Raw genomic sequence first — 20433 nt, 5'->3', positions numbered from 1 at the left:
AACACTCCCCCTCAAGCTGAGGAATAGATATTTATCATTCCCAGCTTACTAGTAAGCTCTTGAAACCTTTACGAGGGAAGTCCCTTTATTAGAATATCAGCTAATTGATGTCCAGAAGGGATGTTTGGAGTGGTAATCAACCCGCTATCAAGCTTCTCTTTGTTTATATGGCGGTCGACCTCAATATGCTTAGTCCGATCATGTTGAACTGGATTATGAGCTATACAAATGACGGACTTATTATCACAAAACAACTTCATAGGTCCTTCACATCTTATTTTAAGATCGCCAAGTATAATTCTCAACCATAATAATTCACAAACGCCTTGAGTCATAGCTCGAATTTCAGCCGCTGTACTTGATCTGGCAACCACGTCCTGCTTCTTACTCTTCCATGTCACTAGGTTACCACAAAGAAACATACAATAACCAGTGGTAGATCGACGATCAGTTACGGATCCAGCATAATCAGCACCGGTATAAACTTCTAAAGAGAGATTGCCATTACGCCGGAACAACAGTCCTTTACCAGGAGTGACTTTAAGATATTGAAGAATTCTCTCCACTGCCTGCATGTGTTTTTCTTTTGGATTATGCATGAACTGACTTACAATACTGACAGCATAAGCAAGATCTGGTCTAGTATGAGCTAAATATATCAGTTTCCCAACTAACCGTTGATATTGTCCTTTATCAACTGAATGACTCTTCTCTTCATAACCCATCTTGTGATTCTGCTCAATAGGAATATTAGAGGGTTTACATCCAAGTTTTCCCGTTTCTTTAAGAAGATCAAGGACAAATTTCCTTTGGCTGATGAAAGATGAAAATTCCTTCCTTTGAATGAGCTACCTTTATCCCTAGGAAATATTTCAATCTCCCAAGATCTTTAATTTCCAACTCAGAGGCTAGCCGTGCTTGTAGAAAATGTTTCTCCGCAATATCATCATCTGTTATAATAATATCATCAACATATACAAGGAGTACAATTAGCTTCCCATCTTGGGAGTGCTTGAAGAATAATGTGTGATCTTCTTGACTCTGTTTATATCCTAAGGCCAACATTACCAGTAAATCTCCCAAACCAGGCACGAGGAGACTGTTTCAATCCATACGAGGCCTTTTTTAACCTGCGAACTTTATTTCCTCCATCCATAGAGCCAAAGCCAGGTGGGATTTTCATGTAGACTTCTTCTTCTAACTCACCATTAAGGAAAGCTTTCTTCACATCAAATAGATTCATATCCCAGTTGTAATGGGCAGCAAGGGACAACAAAGCTCTCACAGTATTCATCTTTGCCACTGGGGCAAAGTTTCTTCATGATCAATGCCATAGGTCTGAGTGTAACCCTTGGCAACTAACCAAGCATTATATTTCTCAAGAGTACCATCAAAATTATATTTCAAGGCATAAACCCATCTGCACCCTACACTTTTCCTATCAGGTCTATCAACAACCTCCCACGCTTTATTTTTCTCCAAGGCATGCATCTCATCTTGCATGGCTTGAGCCCAATTCTCATCTTTTAATGCTTCATGTACTGATTTTGGGATTGAGATAAAATCTAGTGCTGAAATAAAGCTTTTGTGCCTCACAGAAAGGTTAGGAGAAGAGACAAAATGAGAGATAGGGTATTTCGTACAAGATCTTTTCCCTTTTCTTAGGGCAATAGGTAAGTCATCAGAGGTACTGGATAAGCTATCAGAAGCAACATGCAAATCATTAGATGCAACAATATTAGGTTCAGAAACAGGAGAAGTAATAATATTAGGATCAGAAAGAAGAGATTCAGGACTTACCAGTAGTTCAGACGATTGAGGTTGCTGGTGAAGCAGTGTGGGCTGCTTTCTCCTATGACGATTCTTTCTCTCAGCAACTCCATTTTGTTGAGGGGTGTCCACACAAGTAAGTTCATGAATCATGCCCTGATCTTGGATGAATTTGGAAAGACGCTGATTGACATATTCGGTACCATTGTCAGACCTTAGTCTTTTAATTCTTTTTCCAAATATGGTCTCAATCATTTTATAAAATCGAAAGAATACTGTGGTACCTCAGATTTTTCATGCATTAAATAAACCCAGGTTACACGAGTACAATCATCAATGAAAGAAACAAACCATTTATTACCAGAAGCATGAGGAACTTTAGAAGGACCCCAAACATCTGAATGAACAATATCAAAAGGCTCAACACTTTTAATGGTACTAGAAGGAAAAGAGACACGATGGTGTTTAGCAAACTCACAAACATCACAATGAAAACACTCAACAGACTTAAGCAAAAATAATGATGGAAATAAAGACTTAAGCAAATGAAATAGAGGATGCCCCAAGCGTTTATGATGGAGCCAAATCAAAGAGTCGGCAGTAGACTGGGATTGAGTCAACAAGGTGTGATCCTTAGCATACTTTCAGAAGATTCTGGCACCAGATAGTACAGTCCACCTTGTTCCTTAGCAACCCCAATTGTCTTTCCCATGGTGAGATCCTGAAAGCACAGTGAGTAAGGAAGAAAGTTACAGTCCAATTCAAATCTTTGGTAATTTTATGGATAGAAAGAGGATTAGTGGAGAGTTTGAGAACATAAAGAACATTTTAAAGATGTAAGGAAGGCTGTAAATATATGTTATCGGAACCCGCAACTGATGTTTGTGAGCCATCAGCTACGACTATTGTATGGGTGCCAATAATAGGGTTATAAGAAAGAAAGGAGTCAGCACAACAAGCCATATGATCAGTAGCATCAGAATCGATAATCCAAGAATGTTTAAAATCAGTACAAGAAGTAAGAAAAGAATGAATAGTGGAGCTCATACTAGTCATAGCCAAAGCACTAGTATTAGATGGCTTACTCAGAGAATCAAGCATAGTCCGAATCCGCTCCAACTCATCTCGGCGAATAGAAATAAATTTCGAAGATGCACCATTTGAACCCGCCATAATGTTGAGGTGAAAATCACACAAACGCAAATCCAAATGATGTCTGACCGAAGAGAAAACACAGATCTGGAAAGGGGAAACAAAACCAAGCAAATCTGTCCTGGAACAGTTTTCTTTTCTTTTCTTTGCGTGAACAGTACCCGATGAACAATGAGTGTGAACAGTGCGCGCGGTGAACAGTACCACGGTAGAAAAAGAGTAAAATAATCAGATCTGATCAAAGGAGGTGCGAGTGGGCAAAAAGATCCGATTTTTTATGACGAGATCAAAGACCCACTGCTGGAAACGTTCGTAGATTGATTGATCTGGAAAAACGGAGTCAAACAGTGGTCCTCTTGGTCCAAAAGGTCCCCGGAAAAATTTTCTAGTGGCGGCGAGAGGCTAACAAATAGGATTCTGCTCTAAAGGCGGCAGTAGCGGAAGCAGAGCCCTCAGGATCGATTGCGCTGATACCAAGTTGAAAAAGGGATAATCTTATTGAAAAAAAAATTGTTTTTTTACATCTGTAAAGAACCAATTCAACCCAAAAGCTTAAGCTATTGGGTGAGGCTACTTTAATGGTTTTATATATCTCAACACGCCCCCTCACGCGAAAGCCCACTGGGCTTGAAGGGTGGACAATGCACAGGCCCACCTACCTGTGCGAAGAAAGAAATTCCACTACAATGAAAGTAGGGGCGGTGAGGTTCGAATCCGGGACACGAGGCTCTGATACCATGTAAAGAACCAATTCAACCCAAAAGCTTAAGCTATTGGGTGAGGCTACATTAATGGTTTTATACATCTCAACAACATCTGTACAATTGCTCTCTGTTTAAAGAGACTAAATAACCTAATGGGCTAAGCTCAAAGAAGATTATAGAATGAAAATAAATAAACAAATACTATTATTTACAATAGTTAGACCCCATTTATTGAGGGTATTTTCAGCTTATTTACTGCATTAAATACATACGATACATTCCCTGTTTGGATGAGCTTATTAAAACAGCTTTTGAAACCCATTTAAGCTGCATTGGGCTTATTTTCATAAGCTAGAAATTGAAAGTTATGAAAATAAATCTTTGCACTGGGAAAATCAGCTTTAGGAAGTATTTGTTTTTATAATAATTTCTAACTAAATTAATGTTAATGAATTTTCAAAATTCCATTCCTACGTAAGTGCTTCTAAAAGTATCTATCAAAAGAGATTCATCTTATTTCAAACTGCGATTATCACAATAGAGCTTTTTTGATGAGCTCTACAGTGTACACAATTAAGTTCTTAAGCTGTTTAATATAGAAGGGTGCGTGTGTGTAGGTTGGGGGTGGGGCAATCAGGGATGGCTGGAGTCATAGGACATCTTTAGTGTTCTCCTAATTTACTATCCTATGCTTACACTGTTTCTATATTTCATTTAATAATTCTGTACTCGGAGCTTGCTCCTAGTTGTCCCATTCTATTTTTCTTACTGATAATTCAGAACCTATCAGGACCTTATTAGTCTTCATTAATAGCTTTGTCACAAGAAATGAGTTGCAAGAGATGATTAAGTTTGGCTACTGACTTGATTTTTTTATGGTATAACGACTATTTTACCTTCATTTTGCTTTTGTAAACTCTTTTGCCCAATCCAAGTCATCTATGTCAATATTTACATATTAGTGGTACCAACTGCAAGGTGTGGCCAATTTTTTTTGGTCCTATCATACTCAATTCTATTAGAGGATGAGCCTCGAGCAATAATAAAGTTGTTCTTTGGTGACCCCGGGTCATGGGCTCAAACCCAAGTAATAGTCTCTTTGCAAATATGCATGGATAAGACTGCGTACAAAGATTTTCCTCGTAAGTCAAGGTTTAATGGAGACTGTTTTTTTAAATCATCATACTCAATTCTAGGAAATATATTACTTTTGCCTTTAAAATAATCTGTCCTGTTAACAGATTTGGCTAATTTGTTATTTCTATTTACATTTGAGGTATCGAGTGCATCAGTGTGTCTGTGTGTGTGTGTGTATCTGTGTGCTAGGAGTGCTGTTTCTGTAAATTTCCCTTGCTTGATATCGTTCATTATTGTGATAGCAGTCATGATCTGCTTTGGTCTTTTACATAGGATATGATGCTGAGAGATGAGGCCAATCATGGAGCTGTGAAAAAGTTGAACAAAAAAATTGTTCAGCTTCAGTCACATATTTCTTACTGCATCCGTCATTCTTTACGGGTAACGGTTTCTACTTAAAATTTGAACTACATTTATTGTCTTTATTTTCTACTTTTTACAGTGTATTCTGATTGACCCTTTAAATGTTTCAGGCATATGTTTCACTGTTGTACCTCCGAAAATTTTCTAACTTCAAAATTATACTAAGGGGAAAACCTGTGGACCAATTTGACATTTTGGATGAGTTAAAATACTCAGAAGTAATTAGATACAAGCCCCAGCAAGCTGTGGCATCAAATGAGGTTAGATTCATGGTGTGAGAGTAGAAATTCAAAATCATTTAAAGCAATTTTATGTAGCACTTCCATGAAATTTCCTTCATATTCCTTATAAATGAAAGATCATTTCTTAGGTGAATAGAAGTCTGCATGACATAAAGCCTATTTATTTGGATCTTTAGCTACAGACATTGAACGAACAATTTATAAGCAGTGCTGTTAGTTAACTAGTGGAGTGGTTATTCTTCATAAATTCAAAATATTTTTCCCGATTATTTTTGTTTTTTATTTTTTATTTATTTATTTATTTTTGTAATTTCCCCACTGATAAGCCTCATAATACTAAAGTACATGAGGGAAGGGCCAAGAAAGGAAGCAGCAGAATATTGAGGAATATTCCTGCAGTAAGAGTGGAGCAGAATGAAATTGATGAGTTGGCAGAAAGAGAAGGCAAAAAGGACTCCATTAGTGGGGTGTAAAAGGGGGAAAGAGAGGAGAAAGGTAGGCAGTTTGGAATGATGAAAGATTTGGGAGGAGCTGACCCTCGAATATCTGCTCCTGTTTTCCCTTCATTTCCTTAGTGAATCTTTTTCATTTTTCTGTGGATTGATTTTCTTTCATATTTGTATCAGACTATCAGAAGTGTTTTATAAATAACTGTTTATTTGTCTGGTACACAATTCCCAGTAACATTTAATTAATTAGGAAAACTTTTTTTTTTCCCTGAATTTTCAAACTAATGACTTTGGTCTCCTTTAGGCTGTGGTGGTTACAACCATTGGATTTATAAAGGAGGCTCCTTCTCTTAATGTTTCTGGATTTAATGTGTACCACAAAAATCGCCTAATCAAGGTATGTTCTGAGTGCTTGAAATGCCGATCTCTATTTTAGCTTTGCTTTGTTTTTGCAAAAAAAAAAAAAAAAAAAAAAATTAATCTGAATATACTTTTATTATTTACAATGTCAATTGAAAATGGAAGTTTAGGAACTTTACATTGTTTTGTTGGTAGAAGTTCAACTACAACAGAAATTTAATCGTTAGTGTATTATTTACGCATGCAATTCTGATGCTGATGTGATTAGCCTTTTTGTGAGGATGCAGCCCTTTTGGAAAGTAACTGGGGACGGTTCATCTAAAGGGAATGGTGTTGTTGGTATATTCCTATTCTTATCCAATGTTGAGTTCTCTGTGCAAGCATTTACTCCAAAGTTTCCTCTTTTTTTAATATACTGGTACATGTTTAGGAGTGCTTGAAGCCAATTTCATAGAACCAGCACATGACAAGCAGGATTTTGAGAGATCATTGTTGTTCATAAGGCTTGAAGCCAAGCTGAAACAAATGACAATGGATTACTGGTTGTTGTTTTATATTACCTAGTGTATCCTGAACAGTTTTGTTTTATTTTCTTTATATTTGTATTTTTCAGATTGTGTAAAGCTTCCAATGTTGAATTTGTTTATATTTAGTATTTGATATTGCTTAATGCTTCCTTAATGACTGTTCATGTGTTGGCCGACCAATTTATGGGGTTTGTGACTAATTTTATTAGAAAAATGATTGCATTCGATGCTTTACATTTTGATTTTCTGTTATCCTTCTTGGAGTTTTACTCTTAGATCGAGTTACAACTTATATAGAAGTAAATAACGGTAGCCAAGAGCTGCATTCATTTCAGTAGTGGTTAGCTACTTTGCTTCACAACAGGGCTCCTTGAAAAGAATGTGTTGGATAAAGTTGGCCATGGAAGTAGATTATATTTGCCGTTGTAGATTCCTATTTTATCCTTATGTATACTTATTTTTTATTGGGTTTCTTATTTCTCATGTCACAGGAGATAAAGTTATCTTCTGCAACCCCAAAACTGCATCGTTTTGAGGGTTGGGGGAATTAATGTAGGGTGTTTTGGTAAAATTCATATAATAAAGAAACAAACAAAATTACTGAAACACTCTTCATTAATCCCCCTAACCCTCGAAACGACGTCGTTTTAGGATTGCAAGAGATAATTTTATTTTCTGTGATAGAAGAAACAATAAACCTTTTTTTTTATGTATATATATTAATTTGTTCTTATTTATTATTTATTTTTCTTTAATCTGCTCGTGCTTTTATATGGGTTCAACAATTGCTGACATCAACAAGTTTGATATAAGAGCAATGTGATGTTGATGTTCAACTTCTTTAGTGGTGACAAATCCCAAGAATAAGTACAAATAGTATTTACTAGAATGAGAATTAGAGTGACTGTAGATTAGTTGAAGCATTATCATCTGCTGTATTATCAGACAGTTGACAATAATAAATAAAATTTGTTTTCATGACAATAAGATTCCTGATACCTCTTTTCCAGAATACCAATATTATGAGTTTGACATTGTTTAATTTTGGTAAATTTGTTCTGAACTGGACAGGAAAGGTCACTGTCACTTGGTTGGATTTCAGCCACCAAATTTCAGATCACAAAATGTGCAAAAGGAAGTTCACATTCGACAACCAGCTGGACGTTCAACTAATTCACAGAATGAGTTGCTTGCAGAAAATTTTAGTTTCGATCAGCCAATTGTGAGTCTTCCAGCGACTGGCATGCAGCGTTTGAGTCATGAGCAGCATGTAAGTAGTTGATTTAATCTGCAAAAGGCCATTTTTGTCTAATGTACAGCCTGAAATCATACTTGCTGCTATATGCAGGATGAAAGATATTGTTCTTGTGAATTTTTTTTTCACATTTTTTTAATATTGAACTCAAATAGATGCATACCATAGTCAATAATGCATTCTTACCTGTTAAAGTTGTAGATGATGCTTCAGAGTTGTCAGGGCTTATTCTCTTGAGAACTCTTCTAATGTCTAGCGTTGACAAATCAGAGGATGATGTGAATTTTGAAAACGTGTAACATACTTATCAAAGCTCAGTTGATTTAAGATTTCACTTGTCAGCTTAGCACTTCAGTAGATTGCATTTGGATTTGATTGAATTTTAATGTGAAATGATTTTACGTTGCTAAATGTAACCCAAGATTGTTCAAGAGTGGGGTCATTTAAACTTCAATCAATGCCTGACCTTTTTTCCCTTGTCCATTTATTATCTTTAAATTGAAGAAATGTTCAGTTAAGTGAATGGCTTATCAACTTCTAAACGGCATAGCAATTACTAGAATCACTAACATCCATATTTGATGACTCTACAGTCTTAATGTATCTTTGATATCCGAGTTCAAGAGGGAGGCAAAAAGGAAAAGTGCATATCTTTGTCTTTTTTTCCCTGCATTAGAAACAATCATGACTGTGTGTCTCCTGTATAGCTACTTCTCCAATACCCTTGTCCTTTCCTTTATCAAAGCCTTTTATTTCATGGAATTCTACCCCTAATTCTATACTAAGTTGGTTGATCAGGATTACTGGGTCTAATGATTTTTTGACACATACTTGAAATGGCTTAAATCTGTCAGAATAGAATTTACACTTACAGTATCTTGGCCACTTTCTTATTCCTTTCTTAAATGAATATTATAAAGAACCAAATCAACTCAAAAACTTAAACTGTTAAGTGAAGGCCTCTTTAATGGTTTTATATATCTATAACACGCCCCCTCACACGAGAGTCAATTGTTCTTGAAGGGTGGATGCACAGGCCCACCTACCTAAAAAACCACAAAAATCACTTCCCGTTTAACCCGACTAGCAAGTGTGAGGTGGAGACAATCCTTGTACGCAGCCTTACCCTTGGATAATTGCAAAGAGGCTGTTTCTTGGATTCGAACTCATGACCTTTCAGTCATGAAAGAACAGACCCACCTACCTGTGCTAAGAAATTCCACAAAGAAAATAAGGGGCGGCGATGATCGAACCCGGAAGACCAAGGTTCTGATACCATGTAAAGAACCATTTCAACTCAAAACTTTAAGGTGTTAGGTGATGACTTTTTTATTGGTTTATATTATTCTCTAACACACTCCTCACACAAGAGCCCCTTGGACTTGAAGCGTGGATATTGCGCAGACCTAATTTTTTTTGTTTACCTTGTGCTTATTTAATTCCACTAGAAAGTGGGGGGAAGTGAGGATCGAACTCGTGACCTTGTGGTCACTGAAGTGTTGGTACTATGTAAAGAACCAAATCAACCCAAAAGTTTAAGCTGTTAAGTAAAGGCCTCTTTAATGGTTTTATATATCCACGCTTCTAGTCCAAAGGGCTCTTGCACGAGGGGTGTATTGGAGAATAATATAAACCATAAAGGCTCTCACCCAATACGTTATGGTTTTTGGTTGAATTGGTTCTTTACAAATATGATATAGATACTAGATAGAGCAAATGATTTGCATTACTTTTTATGGTTGATAGTGCCAGCTAGTCTAGATGTAGCAATTGTGTTAAATTTTAAGAATTGGCTTCTACATGAACCTAACATGAAGGGAATCTTAATTTGATAGCCATGGATTGCAACAATGTTGAGATATATAAAATCATTAATGTAGCCTCACCCAACAGCTTAAGCTTTTGGGTTGAATTGGTTCTTTACATGGTATAAGAGCCTTGGTGTACCGGGTTCGATCCTCACCGTCCCCACTTTCTTTCTAGTGGAATTTCTTTCTTCGCACAGGTAGGTGGGCCTGTGCATTATCCACCCTTCAAGCCCAGTGGGCTTTCGTGTGAGGGGGCGTGTTGAGATATATAAAACCATTAATGTAGTCTCACCTAATAGCTCAAGCTTTTGGGTTGAATTGGTTTTTTACATGGTATCAGAGCTTCAGTGACCATAAGGTCAAGAGTTCGATCCTCACTGCCCCCCACTTTCAGGTGGAATTAAGAAAAGCACAAGGCAGATCAAAAAAATGGGCTTGTGCAGCACAAGGCAGACCAATAATGGGCTTGTGCCATTTCCACGCTTCAAGCCCAAAGGGCTTTTGCGTGAGGGGGTGTGTTAGAGAATATAATATAAATCATTAAAAAGACCCCACCCAAAACCTTAAGGTTTTGGGTTGAGATGGTTCTTTACATGTTATCAGAGCCTCGGTGTACCGGGTTCGATCCTCACCGTCCCCACTTTCTTTCTAGTGGAATTTCTTTTTTCGCACAGGTAGGTGGGCCTATCATTGTCCACCCTTCAAGCCCAGTGGGCTCTCGTGTGAGGGGGCGTGTTGAGATATATAAAACCATTAATGTAGCCTCACCCAATAGCTTAAGCTTTTGGGTTGAATTGGTTCTTTACAAATAATAATTTCTACTAGAAACTAAGATCTTTTTGTGCCTGACATTTCAACTGCGGTGTGGAAATTAAATTTGTTGGTGATCCTTGCATGCATCTCTTATGCCATAGTGCAGATGATAATCTCAGCAAGAGGCTACAGTTTCTTTTGTTTTTTTCTTGGTTCTATATGCGCTTGTGCAGATCTTTAAACAGGGCATAAAGGTAATGACAAAATGATAAATTGCACAAACTACATCCCTCTCCCCAACAACCAATCCTTATCCTAGTAGATTTGTAGTCGGTTGCTGACTAACACACACAACCCCTTCTTTATTAGGGCCTGGGACTGGCTATGTAAACTGCAGATCTCTACCAAAAACTAGAAAATTTTAGTTTATATGCAACCAATGAACAAAATATGTTTTCTTTTATTTTCTGAGTGTAAGTATGCTACTTTTTGGGGCTCATGACATGTGTTGTTTCATTCAACAGGATACATCTATTGGAACTGTAGGGTCTGTATCTGCTGATAAAATCTGTGAAGAGAACATAAAACTCTTCGTGAGGTAAATATCTCTTTCAAATTGTCTGTACCGACAAATCAAATATTTGTTATTGTAATCGTTGTTATATTTATTGACAAGCTACACATGTTCTTTAAATGTAAAACGCTTGATCAACCTCCTTTCCTGGTCGAATCTTATACATCAGCCAAAAGCTTATTGACTTTTTGTTGTTACTTCTCCTACTTGTGGCAAGAATGTGTAATTTTAAGCCTCCTTGGTACTGTTTTCTCTTGGTTTTCTGATTTTGGAGGTAATCTTACTCTTCCGGCAGTTGTATTCTCTTAAATTTACACATATATGGATGGATTAGGATCCATTGACACCGGAAACATCAAAAACTTTCCTACGCCAATGAATAACTTATAAATGGATGTTTTTGTCATAAAATCCATCGGAAATTTGTTTCATGTATGTAAAAAAATAATATAAACCATTAAAAAGACCCTCACCTAACGCCTTAAGGTTTTGGGTTGAAGTGGTTCTTTATATGGTATCAGAGATTAAGTGATCATAAGGTCACAAGTTCGATCCTTACTGTCCTCCACTTTCAAGTGGAATTAAATAAGCACAAGGTAAAACTAAAATAAAAATAAAATTGGGCCTGTGTATCATTTACATGAAATTTCACATTAATCCACTATTTTATACTCCATCAAGATATCTTAATTTTGGTATACAATATACTTTTCAAATAATTAATCATTAATAACTTTATAGCACGTTGACTGTTTAAATTTTCTAAAATTCTGGCATGCAAGGTTAAAATGATAATCATTTTGGTGTATATACCTTTTCTTAAGGTCCCCCGGCTTCTTGCTTGCTTGTTTTATTGTTGAATAGAATCCCACTAAAGCCCTTTTCTGCAGGTGTGAAGAGTATAGAGAAAAGGAGACAGAGTTGAAACAGACGGTAATATATTATTTAGATAGCAAAGTTTGATGATTATGATTAAAATAGTCAGTGTGTTTTAATTTATTAGTGTTACTATTTTAATTTATTATTGTTGCTGTCATAAAATAGGTTGAGGGCTTGGAGGAGGAGTTGAAAGAAATCCAAAGGAAGCGTTCCCATCTTTCTTCACTCTTAGAGGCTAAAAGGAAGCAGAAGAGTGGAAAGGGACAATAATTACGTTAGACAAGCAACATGTTAATGAATGACAATAATTAAGTTAGAAATAATACTCAAACCAATTCAAACACTAGCTTGAAATGTGTTAAGTTTCGAGATTTCTTACTCCATCTTCCTTTTGTTCTCTGCTAGAAATTTCATGGTGGGTGAGAACGGTAATGTTGTTCTCACGATTTTGACTCATTGATGGTTTTGAACATTTGCTTAAAGAATTGCGTTGCACAAAGTCATAGAGTGGAAGTCTCAAGTTCAACCAATTGGTTTGCTTGCGAACCTCAAAACAGTGTCATTCAAGCAGCAGAAACAGCCCAAGATCCCGCTTGTACTTCCCCAACAGCTTTGCCTCGCTGGTGCCGTTAAGCAGAGGAGGGGGAGTTCAGCTTTGTAGCTTTGTGACAATGGTGCCGTTGAAAGATGAGCAGCATCCTCATCAAGTAATCCTAGAGCTTTGAAGTTCTATTGGAGATTCTAGTTTCTTAAACTAGCTCTATTATTCCTTTGCCAAAGACAAGGATAATTCGAGGAAGTTCAACTTGAAGTTCATGTCATTTCTAATTAGACTATTAATTGTGAAGTAATGAGGTTTGGATAAATACAATTAACAGAATTATTTGCGTTCAATAATTAACCAAAACCTTTCACACAAAAATTCTATTGGATTGGATTGAAATTCATTTTACCAGTTCGCTTTATTTTAGCGTGGTTCAGTTTAATTTTGTAATTTGGTTCGATTTGATTTGTAACTGTTTTTGCACATCCCTATTTTTTGTATCATTGTTGTGATTTTTAGTGTTCTAGCGATCATGTGAAAAAAGACGTACTCATTTTTTTCTAATTTAAATGGCAGATGATGTTTAGTCTATCAACGTAATTTTTGTGTTTAGGCTGGTTAATAGCAACAGATAATACTACAGTATGTTAAAATATAATTTTTTTTTTTTAAACCTTGAAGTTTAAATGAACATTTTTGTTAAAATAAAGAAATAAAAGTTCATTATAGTATTTTTAGTGTTACATAATTGAAATTTTTTTTATATGCCTTTCTTTATTTTTATTATTGATATAAATTTAATAAAATACAGATTATACTTTGGTGTTTAGTTCTTTTTCAACTTATCCCATTTTAGTAAAATCTTCATATACTATGTGAAATGAAATTGTTAATGCTCTAAGTTAAAACAAGCGAAAATATCACTTGCACATAATGTGATTTGTTTTTATTTTCTCCTTATTTCTTAGCTATCACAACAGTCGATACATATTACGTTATCTTATTTCTAGTTATAATTCAAATAAGTTATCTTATTTTACGAGTACACTTATCTTATTATTAGTTATGATATTTCAAATTGTGTTATTGAATAATTTTACTTTATCATTTCGAAGATGTAAGCGGTTATAAAATAAACAGCCTATCATTATTATTATATATACTAAGGGAATAAACAACATTAGAAAGTTTGATGATGTGTCACTCCCTCCTTCAATTTCACCAATGTGTTCGCACTTGAGAGATGTTTGAAAAGTTTCTTCTTTTGGTAATTTTTTTTAATCGAAAATTAATATTAAATAAATAATAATAAAATAAATCAAAATTCGAAATTAAGGAATTAGTGGAGACATCTAATTAATGCCCCACTATCATTTCTACATTGGAATTGTAAGGTTTTTAATTGAAAATTATTGGAAGATAAAAAGTTTATTAATGATATTGGAAATTATAATAACTAAACAAAACTTTTAGTTCCTCCTCTCTCTCAATTATTCTTATAAATACCAAATTTTCAAAATGACATCTTTATTTTTCCCTCACAACACCTTTTTCAACTTTAATTCTTCACTCAAACCCATCCTTTCCTTTCCCCTCATCCACTCTCATTCTATTTCTCATTTTCTTGAACATTAGTCACGGACCCGTTACCTCTTTCCAGTCAAAGAGGAAGCAAGATGAGAACTTTAACGAAAAAGGGATTGGACTGAAAAATTACTTGAAACAACTCCAGCAATACCCTTTGAGAACAAAGGTCCCTCTTCTTCATTTATTACTGCATCTATCTCATTTTTAATTTCCCTTTACATGGCTTGCTTTCCTTGCTTCTTTTTTTCATCCATTTTCATTGACCTGTTATTTTGTTATTCCTAAAGAGCTACCTTTAATGGTTCACATAATAGATTGTTGTAGGTGGCTAGCGATTAGCATCAGGGATTTTTTTTTTTATATAGTTCTTTCTCTATTGATGCTTATGTTTCAGGGGTATCAGTGAGGAAAATGCAAAGAATGCATAATGGTGGAAAAGAAAAAAGATCAAGGCTTTATAATGATGAAAGCAAGCAATCTACCATGAAACCAATATCATCAATGAAATTAGGGTTAAAAAGAAGAAGAACGGTTTGTGTGTATATTAGGTGGAGGATGAAGATATGGGTTACCCTCTTTTTTTCTTTTATTTGTTTGTACACCATGCAATTGTGACTTTATAATAACCAAAAGGATATATTATTATATATCCTTTCATTTATTTATTTATTTTTCTCTTCACTCAACATAATTACTAATATCTTTTGTATATCCAAAAAAATAATAAATTTCCTTTATTTTTTGTATGACTTTTATGATGTATCCTTTGTTTATCCTTTTTATTTTCTTTTTTTCTTTTGCAAAATTAAATAATATTAAAAACTTATTTCGATATAATTTTCCAAAAATTAATATGCTTTAAATGTAAATAAAATATTAAAATTCAAAAAACATCTCATAATAAAAGAAAATAACTTTTGAAATTGTGCAAACCTGAATGTCTTGAAAATTTCAAGGAATTCCTATTATAATTCTGATTGCGTGGAAAATTTAAAAGGTCACCGTAGACATTTTCAGAACACAAAGTAATTATATTACGAGGAGTCTTTTAATAGTTAAAGAAAATAATAGTAATTAATATACCTATTAGGAATAAGTCATTTACTGTGTAATTGTTGTAATTGCTGATGCTAATAATGAGTTGCCAATTCGATGAATAAAAACGAGAAATCGTTAATCCTAAGATGAATGAGATGTGAATGGAATCCTCATAAAGATGGGAGTTGCCAATGTTCATAATGATAAGATGGAAAACGTTTAACATTTGAAATGAAAAACATTTTATTTTAATTTGAAATTTAAAATATTTAAACTAAATAGTTAGTGCGAAAAAAGTTTAGCATTAATTAGTGGCAAACAAGTGTATTAATATCCTACTTCTTTTTTAAAATCCAAATTTGAAGTTGATATAGGAGGGAAAAAGGGTTTAATATCTTTCATGCAATTTCAACTTTGTGTTCACACTTGAATGTCAATTTTAAAAAATTACATAATAAGTTTTTAATTAAATCAAAAATCAAAATTAAGAAATTAGTGGGAGACATCTAATTAATGACACACTATCATTTTTACATTGGAACCTGTAAGGTATTTAATTGTTGTATTGGAAGATGGAAGGTTCTTTACTAATGTTACTTGAAAATGGAAAACTCATCATTTCATATTTTCTTATAACCTTCAAATCATTCAGACGCTTAATCTTCTACCTCTTGTGTGTTCTCACTTGCTTGCTAATTTTGAAAATAAATAAATAACTAAAAATTAAGTTTTAAGTAAATTAAATTTCGAAATTAAAGTGTTAGTGGAAGACATCAAATTAATGTCCCACTATCATTTCTATTTTGGAATTGTAAGGTTTTTAATTATTCTATTGAAAGGTGGAAGGTGCATTATCAATGTTACTTGAAAATTGAAAACCAATCATTTCATGGAGAATATACACAACCTTCTATGCATGTTTCCCACTACTTTTAGTATGAGAAATTGTTAAATCTATTAATAATATTTGTTATTATGTCTATTGGGTGGGAAAATATTTAATATTTCAAAATTCAAACTTTTTAAATTTGAATTTTTAACTTGATAGGTGGGAAAAGAATTCTGCATTAATATTTCTGTAGTGGAAAAAATATATATAATATAATTAAATTTAATATAATAAATTATAGATTAAACAAAAAATTATTTAAAATTTATAAAAAAAATATGTATAGTTGATAAAAAAATAATTTAAATTTGAAATTTAAATGAAAAAATTAGAAATGATATATTTATACCTTAAATAAATTAAAAATTTAACTTTAAAAAGTAATATGAAAAGAGAAAAACATTTTCACACAAGTATTTTTTTTAACATAAACGTTTTAAACATATATGTATAACCAATATTAAAATATGTCTAATTAATACAAAAATATTCGATTATATTAAATGCAATTCAATTCAATTCACCAAACATTTAATTTAGCAGAATACTTTTAGTATCAACTCATATTTGTTCATTATAAATGTGTTACAAATATAAAAAAATATGTACAATGAAAATAAAAGAATTTAAATAAAAAATAAAAGAATTTAATTATATTTATATTGATTTATTTCGTGTGTGTGATGATGGTTAGTCCATTCCCTCCCAATATATATGTACACTTTTTTATTAATTTGGTGAAAATAACATAATTTATTTTATTAATGCATTTAATAATAGTAAGTTTATCTTATTGGAATGAGGTCAGTCTATCAAGCTCAATCCATAAGATTGGAGTATTTACATTTTGAAGAATGGGTATATTTCAAATCAGAAATTGTAGCTTCCGCTCCCAACTCTGGCTCCATTTTTTCCAAAACAACAATGTGGAATTTCGTTAATTGCATCATCAAGACACATTTGGCAAGCACAACTAGAAAGATCTCTGGTGCATTGAATCATCCCACCTATCAAGTTAAAAATTCAAATTTAAAAAGTTTGAATTTTGAAATATTAAATATTTTTTCACCCAATAGACATAATAACAAATATTATTAATAGATTTGACAATTTTTCATACTAAAAGTAGTGAGAAACATGCATAGAAAGTTGTGTATATTCTCCATGAAATGATGGATTTTTCAATTTCAAGTAACATTGATAATAACCTTCTTAAGCCTATTAATAATGTTTTTTTAAGCCAATTAATAATATTTATTATTATATAATTAAACTAATGAATGATCTTTTGATATTACCCTATTCAACTTCAACTATAAAGTGTTTGATAGAATATTAAACGTACGAAGTCAAATATTTTCCAACTCTTTATCTCTTATATATGTCACAAATGCATAGACCACAAAGAGTCGATTGAAAGACAACTGTAAAAAATATAGATGTATATATAGTAATCTAGATGTAACTATAAGAACAATTTTGTGTGGATAAATATAAAAACATATTATATGCTGATATAAAATGCTGACAGTTAAAGGTGACAAACTAGGCTCGGCCCGGAGGGCGAGCCCACTAACTAATTTTTATAATTAAATTAAAATTTCATCATTCTTCTTCTATAAATAAATTCCTAAATCTGATTTCAATTTTTGTAAAATTCAAAATACTAATGACACAAATCCTTGCAAAAAACATAATTATTTTCATAAAATGTTGATAATTCAAGGAAAAACTAGGCTCATCCACCAAAAAAAAAAAAAAAGGAAAAACTAGGCTTGGCCCAGAGGGCCTGCCCGCCCCATCCCGTCCCGTCCGCCAACATTTTTTTATAATTAAATTAAAATTTCACTATTCTTCTTTTATAATTAAATTCCTAATTCAGATTTCAATTTTTGTAAATACAAATTTATAAAATTTCAAATACTAATGACACAAGTCATTGAAAAAATAATTATTTATTATTATTTTGCAAATCTAATTGTAATAAATGAAAGTTTATCTCTGGTGATAAAATATAAAAACATAGACGCAACTATAAGAGCCTTTTTGTGTGGATAAATATAAAAACCTATTAAATGCTAATAGTTAGAGGAGCAAACTGGGCCACCTCTAGCAACTCATTTTTATAATTAAATTAAAATTTCATCATTCTTCTTTTATAATTAAATTCAAAAATCTAATTTTAATTTTTGTAAATACAAATTTGTAAAATTTCAAATACAAACGACGCAAATCCTTCAAAAAATAATTATTTATTATTATTTTTTAAATCTAATTGTAATAAACGAAAGTCCATCTCTGAGATAAAATATAAAAACCTAAATGTGACTATAAGAACCTTTTTTGTGGATAAATATAAAAATTTATTGCATGCTGATAGTTAGATGTGGCAAACTGAGCTCGGCCCGGAGGGCCGGCCCACCAACACCATTTTATAATTAAATTAAAATTTCATCCTTCTTTTTTTATAATAAAATTTCTAAATCTGATTTTAATTTTTGTAAATACAAATTTGTAAAATTCAAAATACTAAAGACACAAATCCTTGCAAATAAATAATTATTTACATAAAATGCTGATAGTTAAAGGAAAAACTGGGCTTGGCCTAGAGGGCCTGCCCGCCCTGCCTGCAACATGTTTTTATAATTAAATTAAAATTTCACTATTCTTCTTTTATAATTAAATTCCTAATTCAGATTTCAATTTTTGTAAATACAAATTTATAAAATTCCAAATACTAACGACACAAGTCATTGAAAAAAAATAATTATTTATTATTATTTTGTAAATCTAATTGTAATAAATGAAAGTTTATCTCTAAGATAAAATATAAAAACATAGACGCAACTATAAGAGCCTTTTTGTGAGGATAAATATAAAAACCTATTAAATGCTAATAGTTAGAGGTGGCAAACTGGGCTCGACTCGGAGGGCCGGCCTGCCAACACATTTTTATAATTAAATTAAAATTTCATCATTCTTCTTTTATAATTAAATTCCTAAATCTGATTTTAATTTTTGTAAATACAAATTTGTAAAATTTCAAATACAAACGACGTAAATCCTTGCAAAAAATAATTATTATTATTATTTTTTAAATCTGATTGTAATAAACAAAAGTCCATCTCTAAGATAAAATATAAAAATCTAAATGTGACTATAAGAATATTTTTTGTGGATAAATATAAAAATCTATTGCATGCTGATAGCTAGATGTGACAAACTAGGCTCGGCACGAAGGGCCGGCCCACCAACACATTTTTGTAATTAAATTAAAATTTCATCCTTCTTCTTTTAGAATTAAATTCCTAAATCTGATTTTAATTTTTGTAAATACAATTTTATAAAATTCCAAATACTAACGACACAAATTCTTGCAAAAAAATAATTATTTATTATTATTGTTTAAATCTGATGGTAATTATTTATTATTATTTTTTTCTTCATGTATATTAATTGATTTTACTTATTAGCAAATTTTGTGTACGGTTGAATCAATAAGACGGGATCATATTGAATAATAATACTGAACAAAAGGTTCATAAGTAGTTAGATTTGAAGACTGAATTATTGAGTAAATAACTATGTTTGATTTGCATAATAATCAATGCCTCTGAAATGCAAAATTTTATTTGTGGTTGATATTTACAAAGTTCTGTGTAATGTTGTATCCTTTTAAAGTTCAAAAATAGCAAGACAATTCTTTTTTATTTCAGATAATTCTAAAATAATAGGTTTGTTATTTTAGTTTTTGTTCCTTTATGTTTATACCTCTACCATAGTACTGTTCAGAGCTTGATAACAAGATGAAAGTGTTAGATTTACCGGTGCGATGATTAACTAACAACAGCGGCAACAATTTTGTTTCTTTTCCCCGGGCATCACACGGATAATTTACTAGTTACAAGAATAAACAAATAAGCAATCAAGTCTTCCTTTCACTGCATGTCTCCCTCCCAATGTCTCCTTAATATTCTCTTCCTCAAATCCTCTCTAATTCAAACCTATGTCTATCTTTCTAATTTGATTTCTTATATTGTGCTTTCATTGACTTACTCTTCTTTAATGGACACAAACACTTGCCTTCTTCACCTCCTTCAACTCTGTGACACTATGAATCAAACATGTGAAACTATGATGCAAATCTTCAAAGCTATGAATCAAACCAATAATCGCAATTTGCGCTTGTTGCAGGAAATGATTGACAAGAACTTGCAACTATCAAAATTCAAAGGGCGTTACATGGATATTTGTTGAAGCAGGTTGTTTATCAACTCAAAGAGGTGTTCTTGGACCACTTTGCAGTGTTTCCTCCGGAAGCAGTTATCAGAGCTAATAATATTGACCTCATCCAAGGATTTGAAATTATGCATTTAGCAGGCAATGATTTCCTCATGTGATG

The 20433-nt window shown here is 32.8% G+C and overlaps 1 protein-coding gene across 2 annotated transcripts in view; it reads left to right on the top strand.

Moving 5' to 3' along the window:
* LOC133304813 (protein MICRORCHIDIA 1-like) overlaps window positions 1-12863 on the top strand; it is a 42829-nt gene extending 29966 nt beyond the window's left edge. The window contains exons 10-19 of one of the 2 annotated variants that reach the window (XM_061504876.1): window positions 5037-5144; window positions 5237-5386; window positions 6122-6214; window positions 6465-6516; window positions 6608-6719; window positions 7776-7974; window positions 11045-11118; window positions 11985-12027; window positions 12139-12285; window positions 12379-12863. In XM_061504876.1, coding sequence (XP_061360860.1) covers window positions 5037-5144; window positions 5237-5386; window positions 6122-6214; window positions 6465-6516; window positions 6608-6719; window positions 7776-7974; window positions 11045-11118; window positions 11985-12027; window positions 12139-12243 — 936 coding nt within the window. In that variant the 3' untranslated portion in view covers window positions 12244-12285; window positions 12379-12863. Of the gene's footprint in view, window positions 1-5036; window positions 5145-5236; window positions 5387-6121; window positions 6215-6464; window positions 6517-6607; window positions 6720-7775; window positions 7975-11044; window positions 11119-11984; window positions 12028-12138 lie in introns of both variants that reach the window. The other variant, XM_061504875.1, reaches the window with a different exon arrangement.
* Window positions 12864-20433: the final 7570 nt, after the last annotated feature.

Source organism: Gastrolobium bilobum, unplaced genomic scaffold (assembly GCF_033153095.1).
Source record: "Gastrolobium bilobum isolate Gb01-03AN ecotype WA unplaced genomic scaffold, APGP_CSIRO_Gbil_v1 utg482, whole genome shotgun sequence".
NCBI lineage: Eukaryota > Viridiplantae > Streptophyta > Magnoliopsida > Fabales > Fabaceae > Gastrolobium > Gastrolobium bilobum.
Note: the sequence above shows the minus strand (reverse complement) of the source record. Positions and strands in the feature narration are given on the sequence as shown.